This window comes from Phallusia mammillata, chromosome 1 (genome assembly GCF_965637545.1).
Source record: "Phallusia mammillata chromosome 1, kaPhaMamm4.hap1.1, whole genome shotgun sequence".
NCBI classification, from domain to species: domain Eukaryota; kingdom Metazoa; phylum Chordata; class Ascidiacea; order Phlebobranchia; family Ascidiidae; genus Phallusia; species Phallusia mammillata.
Genome location: NC_137252.1, coordinates 2,796,293 through 2,812,566, shown reverse-complemented (window position 1 = coordinate 2,812,566; position 16,274 = coordinate 2,796,293). Strand labels below are relative to the sequence as shown.

Below are 16,274 nucleotides of genomic sequence, written 5' to 3'. Positions count from 1 at the left end.
TAATGTTATAAGCTACCATGACTTATTTTTACGACATTTTTGTGCAAGTAAATCGGCGTTAGTTGCAGACAACCAGGGTGCAAAAAGAGAGTTGTAGTTAAATTGGAGAATGCAAAAAAACTGTTGGGAATTGTTTCAAAGTTTGTGTCCTTCAACCTTCAACCTTCAACGTCAACTTGTGATTATTATACTGAAAAACATCTTGGAGTGGTCATAAAGAGGCCAAAAAACATTTTCATCAAAAAACTCCAACCAAGTACAAAGAAAATATTTTAATAGTTTATTGTTTGCACTGCCAAAGTTTAAAATAATTCTTTTGTCCCAAATCCATCCATTTCTTTCCAACTTCCGGCACATAAATGTGTCGAAAAGGTAGGACCTACATAAAACCAAATGTTTATCTCGTATGACGTTGCAAACCATTAAAGCAACTTCGTATACTAACAAAACAACATGTGTATAGACTTATATAAAGTGTTGAATAAATAGAGAGCGACCGTGTACACATCGTTGCTTCTACACTCCTCGAATGCCTTCGCTATTATTAGGTGCAAGTGTTAGCAATAGTTGCGTCATAGCGAGAACTTTCTTCTAACTAGTATATTCAAGCGAGAAGAAGTTCATGTTAGGAAAGATAACATCTGTATTACATGAAAGTTATAAGTAAGTGGTTTAAACAAAAGAGCGTGGTACAGCTCAGTAGAAATTTATTGTGACAGAATAGCTCAAAATATATTTGTGACATTACCTTACTTACAGGTTGCAAGAGGAATGGTTTTGTCCCTGCTTTCTAAGTATGTTTCTTGTGTTAGTGACAGCATCGCGTAGACAGATTAGAACAGCAACTTTTACCTTCAACTTAAGCAAATCAGACCTTTTTTACAAAGTTGTAAACACATTATTATTGTTTAGTTCGCGCAATTGAACATGAATATTCTACCATTTATCCTGCTTACATTGACTGTGCTCTGTGGAAAAGTTCCATTCACAGGTATATGATTGTTTGAATACCGCATTTGCTTGATGCAAATAATCAAGTTAATCTAACAGGTACAGAGTACGTGTAAATCTAACAAGTACAAAAAAACTTTTAGACAAAAAATATTATAAATAAGAATATATGTAAATGCATGTTCCTTTTTGTCAACAGATGCACATTCGTCATGTCTGGAGCTGCTCAACAACGCCACCGAGCGACCGATGAGTGGCGTCTACACTTTGCACGATTCAAGCGGAATTCCTTACATCGCATACTGCGACATGATCACTAACAAGGGAGGTTGGACACTGATCGCCAGCATCCATGAAAACAACATCGAGGAGAACGGATACTGCACCCAGGGTGACCGGTGGTCCAGCCAGCAGGGAAACTCGCCACTTTTACCCAAGGGTGAAAACACTTGGGCGAATATGAACACCTTTGGTAACGTGGTGTCGGCGACCAGCGACGATTACAAAAACCCAGGTTACTTCGATATCGACGCCGGAGATTTGATGATTTGGCAGGTGGGATTTGTTACTTTATCATAAAGCAGTGATTTTGTTGTCGTTTGCTGTTAAAAAAAACCTTAGATATGAAGCACTTAAAATTCGAAAACTATATAGCCAACATAACGTGCAAATTTAAAAACTGCTGGGTCATGTTGTTGAGGGTATTTTGATTTAAAAATGTAAAATCAATGTAGGTTCCTAACGAGACGCCACTGAAGGATTGGAGAAAGTCTTCCTACCTTCGATATCGAACTGAGAACAGACTTTTTGACAAGTTCGGAGACAAAGGCAACTTGTATTCACTCTACAAAGTGTTTCCTGTCGAATCTGGTGTTTACTCTCGGCCTGACGACAACGGTCCCAGTGTACCTGTGGTGTTTGATGAAGGATCGGTGGGTGATGTGCTGCAGCATTTTGGACCCAATGCTCAACCTTATCTTACACCAGGATACATTCAGGTAAATACATGATCAATTTCATCGCTATAATGGGTATGGTTATTTAAATATTACTTGACATCTATTGGCTGACTCGTTATCTTTTAAAATCTAATAACGGAGTAAAACTTTAATCTTTATTCATTTTGTTTGTAGTTTAGAGCTTTGCGAGGGAATGAGGGAGGAGCATTCGCTCTTTGTACCGGAGTGAAAATTAGTAACAATTTCGCAACTTGTGAAACCGCTTGCATTGGATCAACTGGACACAACATCAACGTGAAACACTGTGGTGATTTCGCTGCGATGGCTATCAGTGGAGTTGGAACAGGAATAGGATGGAGCGTCGATAAGCTGATGATCGAAACGACGTTTATGTTGTTTTATCGTTAAATAATTCTAAACAATAAACCAACTAAAACTCACTGAATAGTCAAAATTAAGTTGTGTGATTATAATTTTATCAGGTTTGCTGGAGGGTGCATTGTTTCGCTTTCACGCTGTTGATAAAAGACATAAAAATTCAGCGTTTGGATATTAATAATCCACTATACATAACTTTGGACGTAAATTGTATGTACGGAAAGCATAAATATTACTCTACGGCTGTGAAAACTTGGCAACAAACCATGCAACAATTTCATCATTAAAACAAACAACTTTATAGTTATATAATATCATGTTGTAAAGCACATGTTTAATAATATCATCAGTTATGTAGTAATCTATTTCTTAATATTGAAATCTCCTTTCAAGTAAAACGACCGCGACGATTCAGGGTCATTAAAATCATATGAAGAAAATTCAGTGTAAACAACCACTAAATCTGTCGCTATATTTTATTTGTTTTATCAAAACAAATGCATTTCGCTAGACCGGCAGGTATGGCGCTGATAAAAACCACGAAAAAAGGCGAGGAAAAAATAAGGGCGCAAAACGAAAAAAACAAACACGATTGTAACAACAAAGCGATTGCAGTCAACGAACTGCCGGAAGGACCATCGCTTGAACATTTATTGTGGCGCCCGTTAAAATTAGCCATTTGTTTTCACAAACGTCAAATTTTTCAGTCCGAGGTTCCTCTACAAAAACCACATTATAACATTGTGCAATACCTAACTTTTTTTGGAAAAGTCGGAAATGTTTATTGTGGTAGTGCTGAAGAAAGGTCGCGCGGTCACCCCCTATCTTTTCCTTGCCCTTTAACGTGGTTTTTATCAGCGCCACACCTGCCGGTCTGCATTTGCAGTCCTGTAAGACAGAAGAAAGGCTTTTTGTGGTTGGTCGGGTTTGTGTGTTGTTTGTATTTTTTGCTTTTATCCCGCTTTCCATTTTGTTTTTAGACACTGATGATGCAGTTTATAGCGAAATGCATTTGTTTTGATAAAACAAATAAAACATAGCGACAGATTTAATGTTTTTTTACACTAAATTTCATTGATCATCAGTTATGTTTCTTTGTTGTCAGTCGGACAGAGACCATCGTAAATGTGTGAACATCGCAGTACACGCAACTATGCTTTCTTAGGTTGTTTAAGAAGTTTTAAATGCGGCTCATAAACCTGAATTGTTTGAGTAACTACACCAAATACCGCTTAGTGATTTGTTTTGTGTTTCACCAACCGCAACCAACACTCAGTTTAATGACGTCAAGGATCAAATCCAATATAATTTGGTGTTTGTTTTGTTGGTAGAACAATTCACCTTTGAATGTTTTGATTTTTGAACACCAAGTTATTTTTGTATTGCAGTTTGGATTCGTAACACGATTTCTGTCTTGTGTCATGGAGCAAAAGTTGTTTTTAGTTGCCCTTAAACGGCTTGCATCGGTTCAATTGGAAATAATTCCGAGCCCTGTCAATACGTTTATATTTCGGTATTGCCTTGTTTTCGTACAAACCAGAATGGAGAGTCAATCAGTAACAGATGAAAACAACCCCCATGTTGTTAAATCGTTGAGATTAATGTCATGGAACCAAAAACTTTTAAAAAGCCTCACATTAGTTTGGTTCGCTTTTCAATAAATTGGAGGATGTTTCTGTACTTATTTAATTATCGCCTTTCCTGTAAAGAATGTTCAGATGTCTTTCTGTTTCCTTTACTGGAACAATAGGTGCAATATTTAATTGACCACATTGCTTACTCTAAACATTGGACCACAAATCTTGTGAATTACGAAATTTGACAATAGTGACATTTCTGAGTGCATTATACACATACACATAAAACATTGCTGATGACAAGATCGTGATATTTTGCTAGTTGTCAGGGTCACTTAAAATTGTGAAAACAAATATTTTCGAAAATATTGGATTGTTACAAGAAAACCTGTGAGGACTTTTGGTGCGTACGGAATCAATGTTTGTTGAATTTGAACAGCACAACTTTTAATTAAACAATGTTTGATTAAGAAGTGGGTATTTACAAGTCCTTATTAAAGACCCTTCTGTTCACCTGCTGTGTCTGTAAAGTGTCACAGACAAACGTTAGTATTGTTTTCCAGCCAAGTTGACTTTGAATACAAAGACTACAGAGAGGTGTACAAATAAGCCGGTCGTTTTCCCACACAAGGCATGAAAACTTACTGCCCCTTTGCTAAGTTATGTTAAGCCAGTTTTTCTCATACCAACGATTGGCATATATATATATATATATATATGTAGTTTAAATAAGAAACAGCCTTCTAGAAGCTTAGAATGCAAGAAAAACTAAGTGGAGGAACTAGAAAAATAAAAGTATTGTACAATAATTGGTGCCCGCGTATGTAGTACGAAGTGATGAAGATGTTGATAAAAAATGTGCAGTGGTGTAACTTGAAACAAACAATCAAAAATGTATTTTTGTCCTTTAGTTTGTAGGTTGTATTGAAATGCAAAAAGTTGTCGTACTTCTTCTAACATTGATTGTCCTCTCTGTAAGAAATCTATGTACCGGTAATACAGTATGTGTTGTTTAGCCGCAATAACCGGTTTGTTCTTATAATTTACTCGAGCTGGAAATACAGGTCAAATGTGTAAACATAAGGCATCATAAGTTCCTTTGCAAACCGAAATTGAAAATCAAAAACTGTTTGTATTAATTTCACAAATGAACAATTAATGTGGCTACGTTATTTGGTACATTTGAAAATCAAAAGCAACTCAATTCGTTTGGTTGAACAGATGCACATTCGTCATGTCTGGAACTGCTCAACAACGCCACCAAGCAACCGATGAGTGGCGTCTACACTTTGCACGATTCAAATGGAATTCCTTACTTGACATACTGCGACATGATAATTAACAGGGGAGGCTGGACGCTGATTGCCAGCATCCATGAGAACAACATCGAGGCGAATGGACATTGCACCCAGGGAGACCGGTGGTCCAGCCAGCAGGAAAACTCCCCACTTTTACCCAGGGGTGAAAACACTTGGGCGAATATGAACACTTTCGGTAACGTGGTGTCGGCGACCAGCGACGATTACAAAAACCCAGGTTACTTCGACATCGACGCCGGAGATTTGATGATTTGGCAGGTGGTATATGTTACTTTGCTTGGTCATTCACCTAAGTTGTTGACAGAAAAGCAGAAATGAACCACCAACAATGTGAATACGAACTGTTGAAAAATGAAAACAATTTCTCCTTTGTATTTTCAAGGTTCCTAACGAAACGCCACTGAATAATTGGAGAAAGTCTGCCTACCTGCGATATCGAACTGAGAACAGATTTCTCGACTCGTTCGGAGACAAGGGCAACTTGTATTCACTCTACAAAGTGTTTCCTGTCGAATCTGGTGTTTACTCTTGGCCGGATGACAACGGTCCCAGTGTACCTGTGGTGTTTGATAAAGGGTCGGTGGGTGATGTGCTTCACCATTTTGGACCAAATTCTCAACCTTATCTCACGCCCGGATACATTCAAGTAAATATTCTCCTAACAAACCTTTAGTTAAAATTAGCTGCTGTAAAATTGCCTGTTTGACAAAATTCCCCATTTCAGAAATTTCTTATCTTTATGATTGTTGTTAACCAAGTGTATAACATATAAATGGCAATTACATTTTCCAGAAGACCCCTACAAACTTGATTTTATGCCTCGCAGCAATGGCTTATATATAAATGGTAAACTGCAAATGTAAAAGGTTTGTTTGTAGTTTAGGCACTTCTATGGCTTCAACAAGGACATAAATGCGGCGTACGCTCTGTGTCCTGGAGTAAAAGTCAGCAACGATTTCCTTGACGCTCCGGCGGCTTGTATCGGATCAACCGGATACAATGCAGTTTTAGGCCAATGTGGTGATTTTGCTTCGATGGCTGCCAATGGAGTTGGAACTGGTGTAGGCTTGAGCGTCGACAAGCTGATGATTGAAACTACCTTTATGTTGTTTTACCGTTAAAGTCATTCGTGTGAAGCAAATAAACAAACTTTCTGGGACTTGTTGATTTTATGCTTCACTTTAAACTCCTTACACAAAGATTCTTATTGCAAGTTTCAGGTTTAGCAAGATATACGTTATTTCATGACTGTATATCAAGATATAAGTTAACCTTCATCTCATGATTCTATAAAGATTGTTCTGAAACACAAAAGTTGGGCCTGTGTTCCCTGGGTTAGGGCTGAATTTTAAATAAAACTGTATGACTTACAGCCTGAATCACATTTGGCCACATTTGCGTTGTTATTTCCCGGTAAACCTTACTTGGTCCCCGTTTCCACCGTTCTTTCTGATGAAAAAATATTGGATTTGGACCCTGAACTCTGCATAGAACTATTTCACAGCATAAACTTGCAACATCATTTGGTCATAGATGCACGTTATTTTGCTAAAAACATTTTGTATTACTATTTTGAATCGCAAACACTTTTGAAGGTATGAAGACTTTCTCCAATTATTCAGTGGTGTCTTGTTAATAACCTTTTAAAGTACGAAGAAAACGTTGACTTAAAATTGCAAACAAATTTGGCTACAAGACTAAAAGTTAGGAAGCGGTTCATATTCACGTGGTTGGTGGTTCATTTATGTTAGTCTGCCAATAACCTAATGTCAATGACCAAACAAAGTAACAAATCCAGTCTGCCAAATCATTAAATCTCCGGCGTCGATGTCGAAGTAACCTGGATTTTTGTAATCGTCGTATCCGTTCTCCTCGATGTTTTTCTCATGGATGCTGGCGATCAGCGTCCAACCTCACATGTTAGTGATCATGTCGCAGTATGCAAGGTAAGGAATTCCGCTTGAATCGTGCAAAGTGCCACTCATAGGTCGCGCGGTGGCGTTGTTGAGCAGATCAAGACATGACGAATGTGCATCTGTTTAATAACTTGGGCAGGAACTTGGCCGAATGGTCTGGCGCGCCTGACCCACATACAGATATTTAAAAAAAAAACTTGATCGGGATTCGTCCCCGGGAGTGTCCTGGCTTCGAAACCCGTGAAAAAAAATCTGTTTAATAACAATATTGCTTTAGAGTTTGTTTAGAGTTTGTGATTTGCCATACGTTTAGTGACATCCGAATGCACAAAACAACGTTTTCATATGCATACATAATGCAAAAAATAACCCAAATTTACAAATAAGATATGTTAGTTATGTTTGAAGGTATGACCTGCATACCTGTAAATAAATTCCTTTCAGAGAGCACAGTCAATGTTAGCAGAAAAACAACAACATTATGCATTTTTATGGCTGCAGTTTACTAAACAACAAACATGCAATTTCTGTAGATTTGATTCGAATTCAGTTATTGCATCATTCAAACCTAAACTTGACATTAAAATCATACTTGACCACTCCTCTGCCCGTACATTTGGTTAGTGATGGTGCAGGTTTTGGGCGGACCGGTGTTTTATGTATTGTTTGAAATCTAGGGGCCAAGCCAAAGTAGTTTCAGGGGTACACATTGTTGCAAAACCGAACAAGGATTTAATTTATTTTAAAGTTGTTTTCGGCAGTAAGTTTGATTACTCATATTAGTTTAAATTATTAGTTTGTTTGTTAACAATAAGTTGTATAGCGCATATTTTTTAAAACCCCCATTTTTAGCTGCATGTAGGGGGTGCTTTTGCTCCCAACGAAATCAACCCCCCTATTTTGCAACCTGTGTCAATACGCTCGGGCAAACGCTGTTGTTTTGCTGTAACGGATGGACCTTTGACTTTTCTCTTAACCTGACACAGTAAATCAAAATTTAAAGACAGGTTTGCATAACTATGGCTAACATAACATCATGATTACAATTCTTGACGTCAGTAAACTGAGTGTTGGTTGCGGTTGGTGCAACACAGAACAAATCATACAACGGTTCCTGGTGTAGTTACACAAACAAATCAGGTTTATGAGCCGCATTTAAAACTTCTCAAACAACCTAAGTAAGCAAAGTTGTGTTTACTGTGATATTTAGAAGTTCACGACGTCTTAGTTCGGTTAACTTACCAAACCAGTTGCTTTTTAAACAGCCTATCTTCAATTTTAAACAATTACTAGAATGGTGATTTTTTCGTATAATACCAGTTTGTATGTTCTATATCTTGATTGTTAATCTATTTTACTCGTATCGTGTGGCTGGTTCTAATTACGTCGAATGATTTGCTGCGTATATTAGTTCTACAAAATCAAAACTATATCCAATAAAAAAGCTGTACCATCTCCTTGCAAAGCCAGACAAGTTTCTAAAAATTTGTACAAAAAGGGCGTTGTTTTCCACGCAATGTCTATCAAAGCTTAGTTGCTTGCGTGAATTCGGAAATCTTACATATAACTTGTTTGAGTATCAAGCAGAACTTTCTTGGGGACTCTTTATCGTGCGGAGCTGGTGCTATAAAAATTACGACCAGTAATTGAGTTTTGTTTAGATTATATTTTTTTGGATGGAACTTCTTTAACGGTAAAACAGCATAAAGGTCGTTTCAATCATCAGCTTATCGACGCTCCACTCGTTTCCCGTTCCAACTCCACTGTAAGCCATCGCAGCGAAATCACCACAGTGTTTCACGTTGTGGTTGAATCCGGTTGATCCTATGCAAGCGGTTTCAACATCAACAAAATCATTGCTAACTTTTACTCCAGGACATTAAGCATACGCCGATTTTGCGGTGCCGATGCCTATCAAAGTCCTAAACTGCAAACAAATTTATTACATACTTCAATTTATTACATAAAGGAATTTGGTCGTGATTAAAATAAATTTCAACAACCAAAGTTACAACAAATAGTGTAATTTATGCTAATATAGGCCACAAAAACACGTTAACCTGAATAAATCCTGGTGTAAGATGAGGTTGAACACTTGGAGCAAAATGATGAAGCACATTACCTACCGACCCTTTATCAAACACCACAGGTTCACTGGGTCCATCAGGCCAAGAGTAAACACCAAACACTGTAACAGAAAAAAAAATAACTACAAATGTTGGTAAACATTGGGTATGCCTATATCCATCGAAATGTTTTTGACAGTTGTTAAATGTACTTGCTATAATTAAATCCACATGTGAGTAATAGTGGCTGTATTTTATAGAATACTTGGTGTTTAGTTAGTGGAAAAGATGCAGTTTTTATAAAATACATGTAACGGAAATTGCCTACTGAACTTTTTGTCACGTTTTAATCTTTAACAACCTGTCTGGTCTATTGGTGAGATGCATAACGTAGATAAATCTTTTTTAATCATAAAACTTTCGATATAAGTGAACATGCAAGCATAGAATCAAATACATAAAAATGCCAACCAAAAATCAACTTGTAGTTTAAAACAATATATTGTACAATAAATGTCAAAACTTTGTTGAACAAAAGCCACCCTATACGCGTATCAACATTTAAATTAAAATTCCGATAATAAAACCACACGTTCCCAAATAGTTGCGTAAAGCATTAGGTTTGTGGGTAAAATAATAATCATGTTTTTTTTGTCACGGTCCTGCTCGTTGTGAAAATGTTTTTTGTTCTTATTACGGTGATTTCTCTAATATTATTTTTGGTAGCGTTTTTTTGTTCGTAACTCAACTTTATGGTTTTTTTTAGATTTTAAGCCTCCATGTACAAATTTATGTTGGTAGTGTATGTCTCTCTTGGGCCTAACAATGTTTCTTTAACAATGCACAAGTAACACGAGAAGAGAATTTTTCTCCAACAATCTTATCCATGTATTAGTCATTTTGTGACATAACAATGTTGGTTTTCAAAGATATGTGGCTTAACACATACAGATGGTGACGATAATGTCTTTGTGAAAAGTTGGTCGGAAGGAATTTTGTTAAGTCCTTTAGATAAACTTTGGTTTTTTTAGTAGATGTTGTTTAAGTTTTTAGTGATCAATGATCATCACTGATCATGTTCCTTGAAAAGACAGCAGACTCATTATCATTATTTTACATTTAAACGATTTTGATTTATGCAGTCAAAACCATTAGGAATAAACAATTTAGAAAATGTATGAAGGAATTTGGATACAGATTCAGTAGGACAGAAACAAGAAACAAGCATACGAGGTTAATTTAAATTCCGCTAAAAAGTCTGTATTGAACCCTAAAGGTTTCTTCTGCCGTTTTAAAGCTTCACAGATCACCATGAAGTTTGTTTATTTATTTGCTTTACACGAATGACCTTAACGGTAAAACAACATAAAGGTCGATTCAATCATCAGCTTATCGACACTATATCCTTTTCCCGCACCATATCCACTAACAGCCATTCCAGCAAAATCACCACAGTGGCCTATAAAGGCGTTGTATCCGGTTGATCCGATGCAAGCCGTTTGGGCGTTAGTGAAATCGTTGCTGACTTTCACTCCGGGACATAGAGCGTATGCCGCTTTTACGTCCTTATCGTACCCATAGAGGTTTCTAAACTACAAACAAATCAGTTTTAGCAACACGACAAAATACTTTTAGTTGAAACAATCATGAGGTTAAGAAATGACTGAAGTGGCGAATTTCAACAAACCGGAAATTGAACAGCTGCAAATTTGCTTTACAACAACGTTTGAGGAAATATTTACTTGAATATATCCCGGTGTAAGATACGGTTGAGCAGTTGGCCCAAAATGCTGAAGCACATCACCCACCGACCCTTCATCAAACACCACAGGTTCACTAGGACCGATGTCGTCCGGCCAAGAGTATATACCAGATTCGACAGGAAACGCTTTGTAGAGCGAATACAAGTTGCCCTTGTCTCCGTACGCGTCGAGAAATCTGTTCTCAGTTCGATATCGAAGGTAGGAAGACGTTCTCCAATCCTGTAGTGGTGTCTCGTTTGGAACCTAGCAATTTTGCAACAAAATCTACTTTTAACAATCAAAATATAAAGCAGAGTTATTGAAACAACAAAACGCAAAGTCATTGTGTGACTTTTGCACCCACCTAAGTTCGGTTAATCCATTTCGTTGTTTGCACCATAAACAACATGTTGTTTGAATTGTTTACTGCGTTGTACTTCATTAAACACCTACTTTACAAGCAAAACACTATAAGCTAAAGAAGTAGAAGGCTGTGATGCACCGTCGTCAGACCGGTTTGGCTAAGCAAACGAATATTTTACTACCAGTCAAACATTAGTGTTTCATCAACGTAGAACCTTGTAAGGCATAAAAGACATAAGTTAAGGTCTTGCGATCCTAACGTTTCGATTTTGGCCAAATGGTGACAAACTATTTGGCCAAAACTGAATGTGTAAAAAAACAGCCGATTCAGGCGAATGAATTTGATGAACAGAATACTTGGTACATCACTAATAGAAACAAACAAATCCCACCTGCCAAATCATCAAATCTCCGGCGTCGATGTCGAAGTAACCTGGATTTTTGTAATCGTCGCTGGTCGCCGACACCACGTTACCGAAGGTGTTCATATTCGCCCAAGTGTTTTCACCCTTCGGTAAAATTGGGGAGTTTCCCTGCTGGCTGGACCACCGGTCGCCCTGGGTGCAGTATCCGTTGCTGTTCTCACGTTCCCTAATGTTGTTTTCATGAATGCTAGCGATCAGCGTCCAACCTCCCATGTTAGTGATCATGTCGCAGTATGCGATGTAAGGAATTCCGTTTGAATCGTGCAAAGTGTAGACGCCACTCATCGGTCGCTCGGTAGAGCTGTTGAGTAATTCCAGACATGACGAATGTTTGTCTGTTAGACATAAAAAATGAGTCAGTTTCTTTGTTCGCAGGTTTAGTCTGGTTCCGCTAATGGTATCGGCATTGATGCAATGCATGAAAATTCGAAAGAATAAAAATATACGAAGTACCTGCAAATATAACTTTTCCATGGAGCACAGCCAATGTCAGCAGAAAAACTACAATGTAATTCATTTTTGTGATTGCAACCATTTCTTTTCTAGAAAATAGCAAAATTAGGAAAACTGTATGTGAGATACCATTTTTTTGAGGCATGGATTATATACACTGTGGCAACGCAGATGGCATATTTCACACAAACCGATTACTTCATAGATCATTTTACGGAAAGTTGCCACCTGCGTGAATGTAGCTCGTGATTGGTTTGGAATATAAGGGTGTGTAATGGGTGTGGCAAAATTCAGTAGATCATGAGGGTGACATGGTAACGTTAGCTAATTGTGGTTACTTTTATATTTGGACTCATGGTTGGTTTTATATAGAGACACTGTAACAGAAAAACTTGATTGTAAATCTGCTTTCAATGGGTTTGAGATTTTTTGCAAATACTTGATGTAAAAATCACTCTGGACACAACTAAACCGGTTTAAACTAGTTTGAACAGCATTAGTTATTTTTGGAATGTAAACATTTTTTTTCAAGAATTGGGATTTCATTGTTTGGGTTGTTTGGAAAATCGATCCGATGCTTAGCAGTTGCGAAACTGTGAAATGTGTTAGCAAAATGCGTCCTTGTTTTGAAAATACCTACCAAGATCCGACCTGGTTTTTCAGATAATATTTGACCATCAACATTCTCTCCCGTATCCATTGAATTATAACACATGTTAAGTTCTAGGTAAAGTTGCCATCTGCGTTGTGTTGAAATGGATCACATGATTGGTTTAAATATAGGGGTGTGTAATGGGTGTGGTAATGTTCCGTACAGCATGGAAGCGACGTGATAACGTTAGCTAATGGCTGATAAAATATTTGCATATAAGTTTAACCTGCTGAAGCATTAGGCTTGCGGGTGAAAACACCCATTACACACCCCTGTATTTTAACCAAACATGAGACCCATCTCAACATGCGTTACTTTCACAAATTGACTACATTATAGCCCATCACGCAATTACTGTGCACATGGGAACTTAGTGTCAGCAAATATTTTCGACAACTGTTATAATGTTTGGTGTGTATGTGGGGCCCTATTTATCCAAACGTTGCTAGTTGTTTTGTCAATACGTAAAGTGGAATAGTTCAATGTAGCACGACTTGTTTGTATAAACAATACGTCTGGACGCTATTTAATGTTGTTCAGCCGATAAGTGTTATAATCGAGATTCGAAATATTTACTGTTGACTAAAAAAGCTTTGTGTACTTCAAATAATCCAATGGAAACGGGAGAGATTGTTGGTGGTCAAACATTCTAAGCAACCAGGTCGTATATTGGTGGATGTTTCGACAACAAGGACGCATTTTGCTAACATATTTTTCAGTTTCGAAAATTCAAAGCATTGAATCGAATTTAAAAATATTGTTTATGCTGTTCAAACTAGTTTAAACCGGTTTAGTTGGGTAATGAAATGATTTTTGAAGATTTTTTTGCAAAAGTTCAAACAAATTAAAAAGATCCACAATTATGTTTTTCTGTTGTAGCTCAACTGAACTTTACCACGCCCATTATACACCCCTATATTTCAAGCCAATCATGAGATCGATTTCAACACAACGCAGATGGAAACTTTCCCAAGAACTCAACATGTGTTTACTTTCACGAACTGACTACTTTATGGCTCATTACGCAATTATTGTGCACATCTGTATTTGGTTTTAGCAAATATTTTCGACAACTGTTATAACGTTTGTTGTGTATGTGGGGCCCCATTTACCCAAACTTTCCTAATTCTCAGTAATCTCGTTGGTTTGTCAATACACAAAGTGGAATAAGTCATAGTAGCACGACTTGTTTTCATAAACAATATGTCTGGACGTTACTTAATGTTGTTCAGTTGAAGTGGTGTTATGATCAAGCTTCGATAAATGTACTGTTAAATAAAATATTTGGTGTACAGTACTGTATATGATCCAATAGGTATGGGAAAGATTGTTGGTTGTCAAACATTATCTATGCAACCAGGTCGGATCAGGTTGGATTTTGGTGGGTGTTTTGACAACAAGGACGCAGTTTGCTAACATATTTCACATTTTCGCGAACCCAGAGCATGGAATCGAATTTCTAAACAACCCAAAGAACATAATATCAATTTCTTGATTTTCATTAAAAAACTATTTTAAGCTATTCAAACTAGTCTAGACCGGTTTCGTTGTGTCACAAAGAGATTTTTGAATAAAGTTTTTGTAAAAATTTCAAACACATTCAAAGCAGATTTACAACTATTATTTTCTGTTACAATGTTTTGATGTAAAACCATCCATCAGTCTAAATATAAACTAACCACAATTACATAGCGTTAACATGTCACATCCATGCTCTACTGAACTTTACCACACCCGTTACACACCCCCGTATTCAAACCAATCATGAGATCTATTTCAATTCAACGCAGATGGCAACTGTCCTTTATATTTAGACTGATGGTTGGTTTTATATTAAAACACTGCAACAGAAAAACATGGTTGTGAATCTGCTTTTGATGTGTTCACAATTTTTTACAAACACTTTATGCTAAAATCACTTCGTGACACAACTAAACCGGTTTAAACCAGCATGAACAGCATAAATTATGTTTTAAATGAAAATCAAGAACTGAGATTGCACTCTTCTTTAGGTTGTTTAGAAATTCAAGTCGGTGCTTCGCATTTGCAAAACTGTTACATGCAAATCTTTTATTCGCCATTAGCTAACGTTAACATGTCACATCCATGCTCTACTGAACTTCATCACACACCCCTATAGTCTAACCAATCATGAGATCCATTACAACGCAACGCAGATGGCAACTTTCCCACAAAATGATCTATGAAGTAATCGGTTTGTCGAAAATATACCATCTGCGGTAGGGTTGCCATATTTTATGATACACAATCCCTGACAAAATTTATCTTAGTTGCGGTAACCCAGTGCCAATCTGCAGAGTATGGCAGCTGCACGGGCGAGTTGTTTTTTCAAAAAAAATTTTGCACGCCATTTTTTCGTTACTGCACGCGGAACTTTTTTTTTGCACGCCAATGTTTAAACAGAAAACAGTGAATGAAAAACTGCTGTAGTAACGGAATGCGCAAGCATCAACAGACAGGTTGTTATATTCACGGTAAGTAGGGCGACTGCCTCGGACCCACCCATTGCCAAGGCGACATCGAGAGCAATGCAAAACTCTTTACCGGCAGCTGTAAACAGTTCCTCGTTTATATAAATGCTTTGGTAAACAGCAAGTTCATTTAGAGCTGCAAGACAGATACCATCTTCAAATGTAAATTTGTAGCTATCTTCCAAATCCATTTCTGAACAAGAAACTTCGAATCGAAGCAGTTTTGATGACCCAATGCCACCCACTTCTAAATCAAACCATTCGTTTCTACATTGAGCAAAGTTTTCCCAAACAACTCGAAAAATAATTTGCTTAAATACACTTAAAACTCTTTGAGCGTAAACAGGATGTAAATTGAGAGACGGACTTGTCCCGCATAAAACCTTCACGTGATTCAGAGAGAACACGAACTTGAAAAACTTGGCAAAGCTATCATTTCCATGGTTTTCCAGTCTGGCCCTTTCCCCCGTGGTGAACTGATGAACATTTCCAGTAACCAAACGCAAAATGTCGGGCAAGTACAGACAATCGGCCAAAATGTCAGCTGCTGCCGGCACGCATTTCGTCATGCGTGCGTCTAGTCGATTTTGCAAAGCATCACATAAGCCAATTAAATCAGTCAAGCAATCGTTAGGTTGTCGCATCTTCCATTCAATTACCTTCCTTTTGACAGACCCGGTGACAGTTGTCACCGACTCAGTCGTATTTGCCGTCTGAGATACATTACTGTCAGCTCCTTCTGTAATTGACATGGAAGAAGATGCGACATCTTCCGTGTCCGTTTCTTCGAATCGTGGTGTTTGTATTGCCTTTATCGCTTCGACCGCTTTAATATGGTCGTTTTGTACTATAAACTTTTTGGGGTCATACAATGCGTCATTTTTGTGCACGGATTCCGCGTGTCTCTTTCGCGAGGCAGGGTTATCGCGAGGCAGGGTTACCGCGAGGTTGCATTGTTTGCAGAAAATTGAGCTTTGTCAT

General features: G+C 37.6%; 1 protein-coding gene and 1 pseudogene across 1 annotated transcript; both read left to right on the top strand.

Annotated features, from left to right (window-relative positions):
- Positions 1–1,209: 1,209 nt before the first annotated feature.
- On the top strand, positions 1,210–2,318 carry LOC145210713 (intelectin-1 pseudogene; annotated as a pseudogene).
- Positions 2,319–4,794: 2,476 nt separating this feature from the next.
- Positions 4,795–6,305, top strand: LOC145210552 (intelectin-1-like). Its single transcript, XM_080079995.1, has 4 exons — positions 4,795–4,858; positions 5,087–5,442; positions 5,567–5,830; positions 6,063–6,305. Exons 1-4 carry the CDS (start codon positions 4,795–4,797, stop codon positions 6,303–6,305), a joined length of 927 nt encoding a protein of 308 aa, XP_079936121.1.
- Positions 6,306–16,274: the final 9,969 nt, after the last annotated feature.

Bases quoted from the DNA above. Each gene is read 5' to 3' on its own strand.
- LOC145210552 (XM_080079995.1), top strand. From the start codon at position 4,795: ATGCAAAAAGTTGTCGTACTTCTTCTAACATTGATTGTCCTCTCTGTA. The intron at 4,859-5,086 runs GTAATACAGTAT...TTGGTTGAACAG, and splicing joins TGTAAGAAATCTATGTACCG to ATGCACATTCGTCATGTCTG. The intron at 5,831-6,062 runs GTAAATATTCTC...GTTTGTTTGTAG, and splicing joins TCACGCCCGGATACATTCAA to TTTAGGCACTTCTATGGCTT.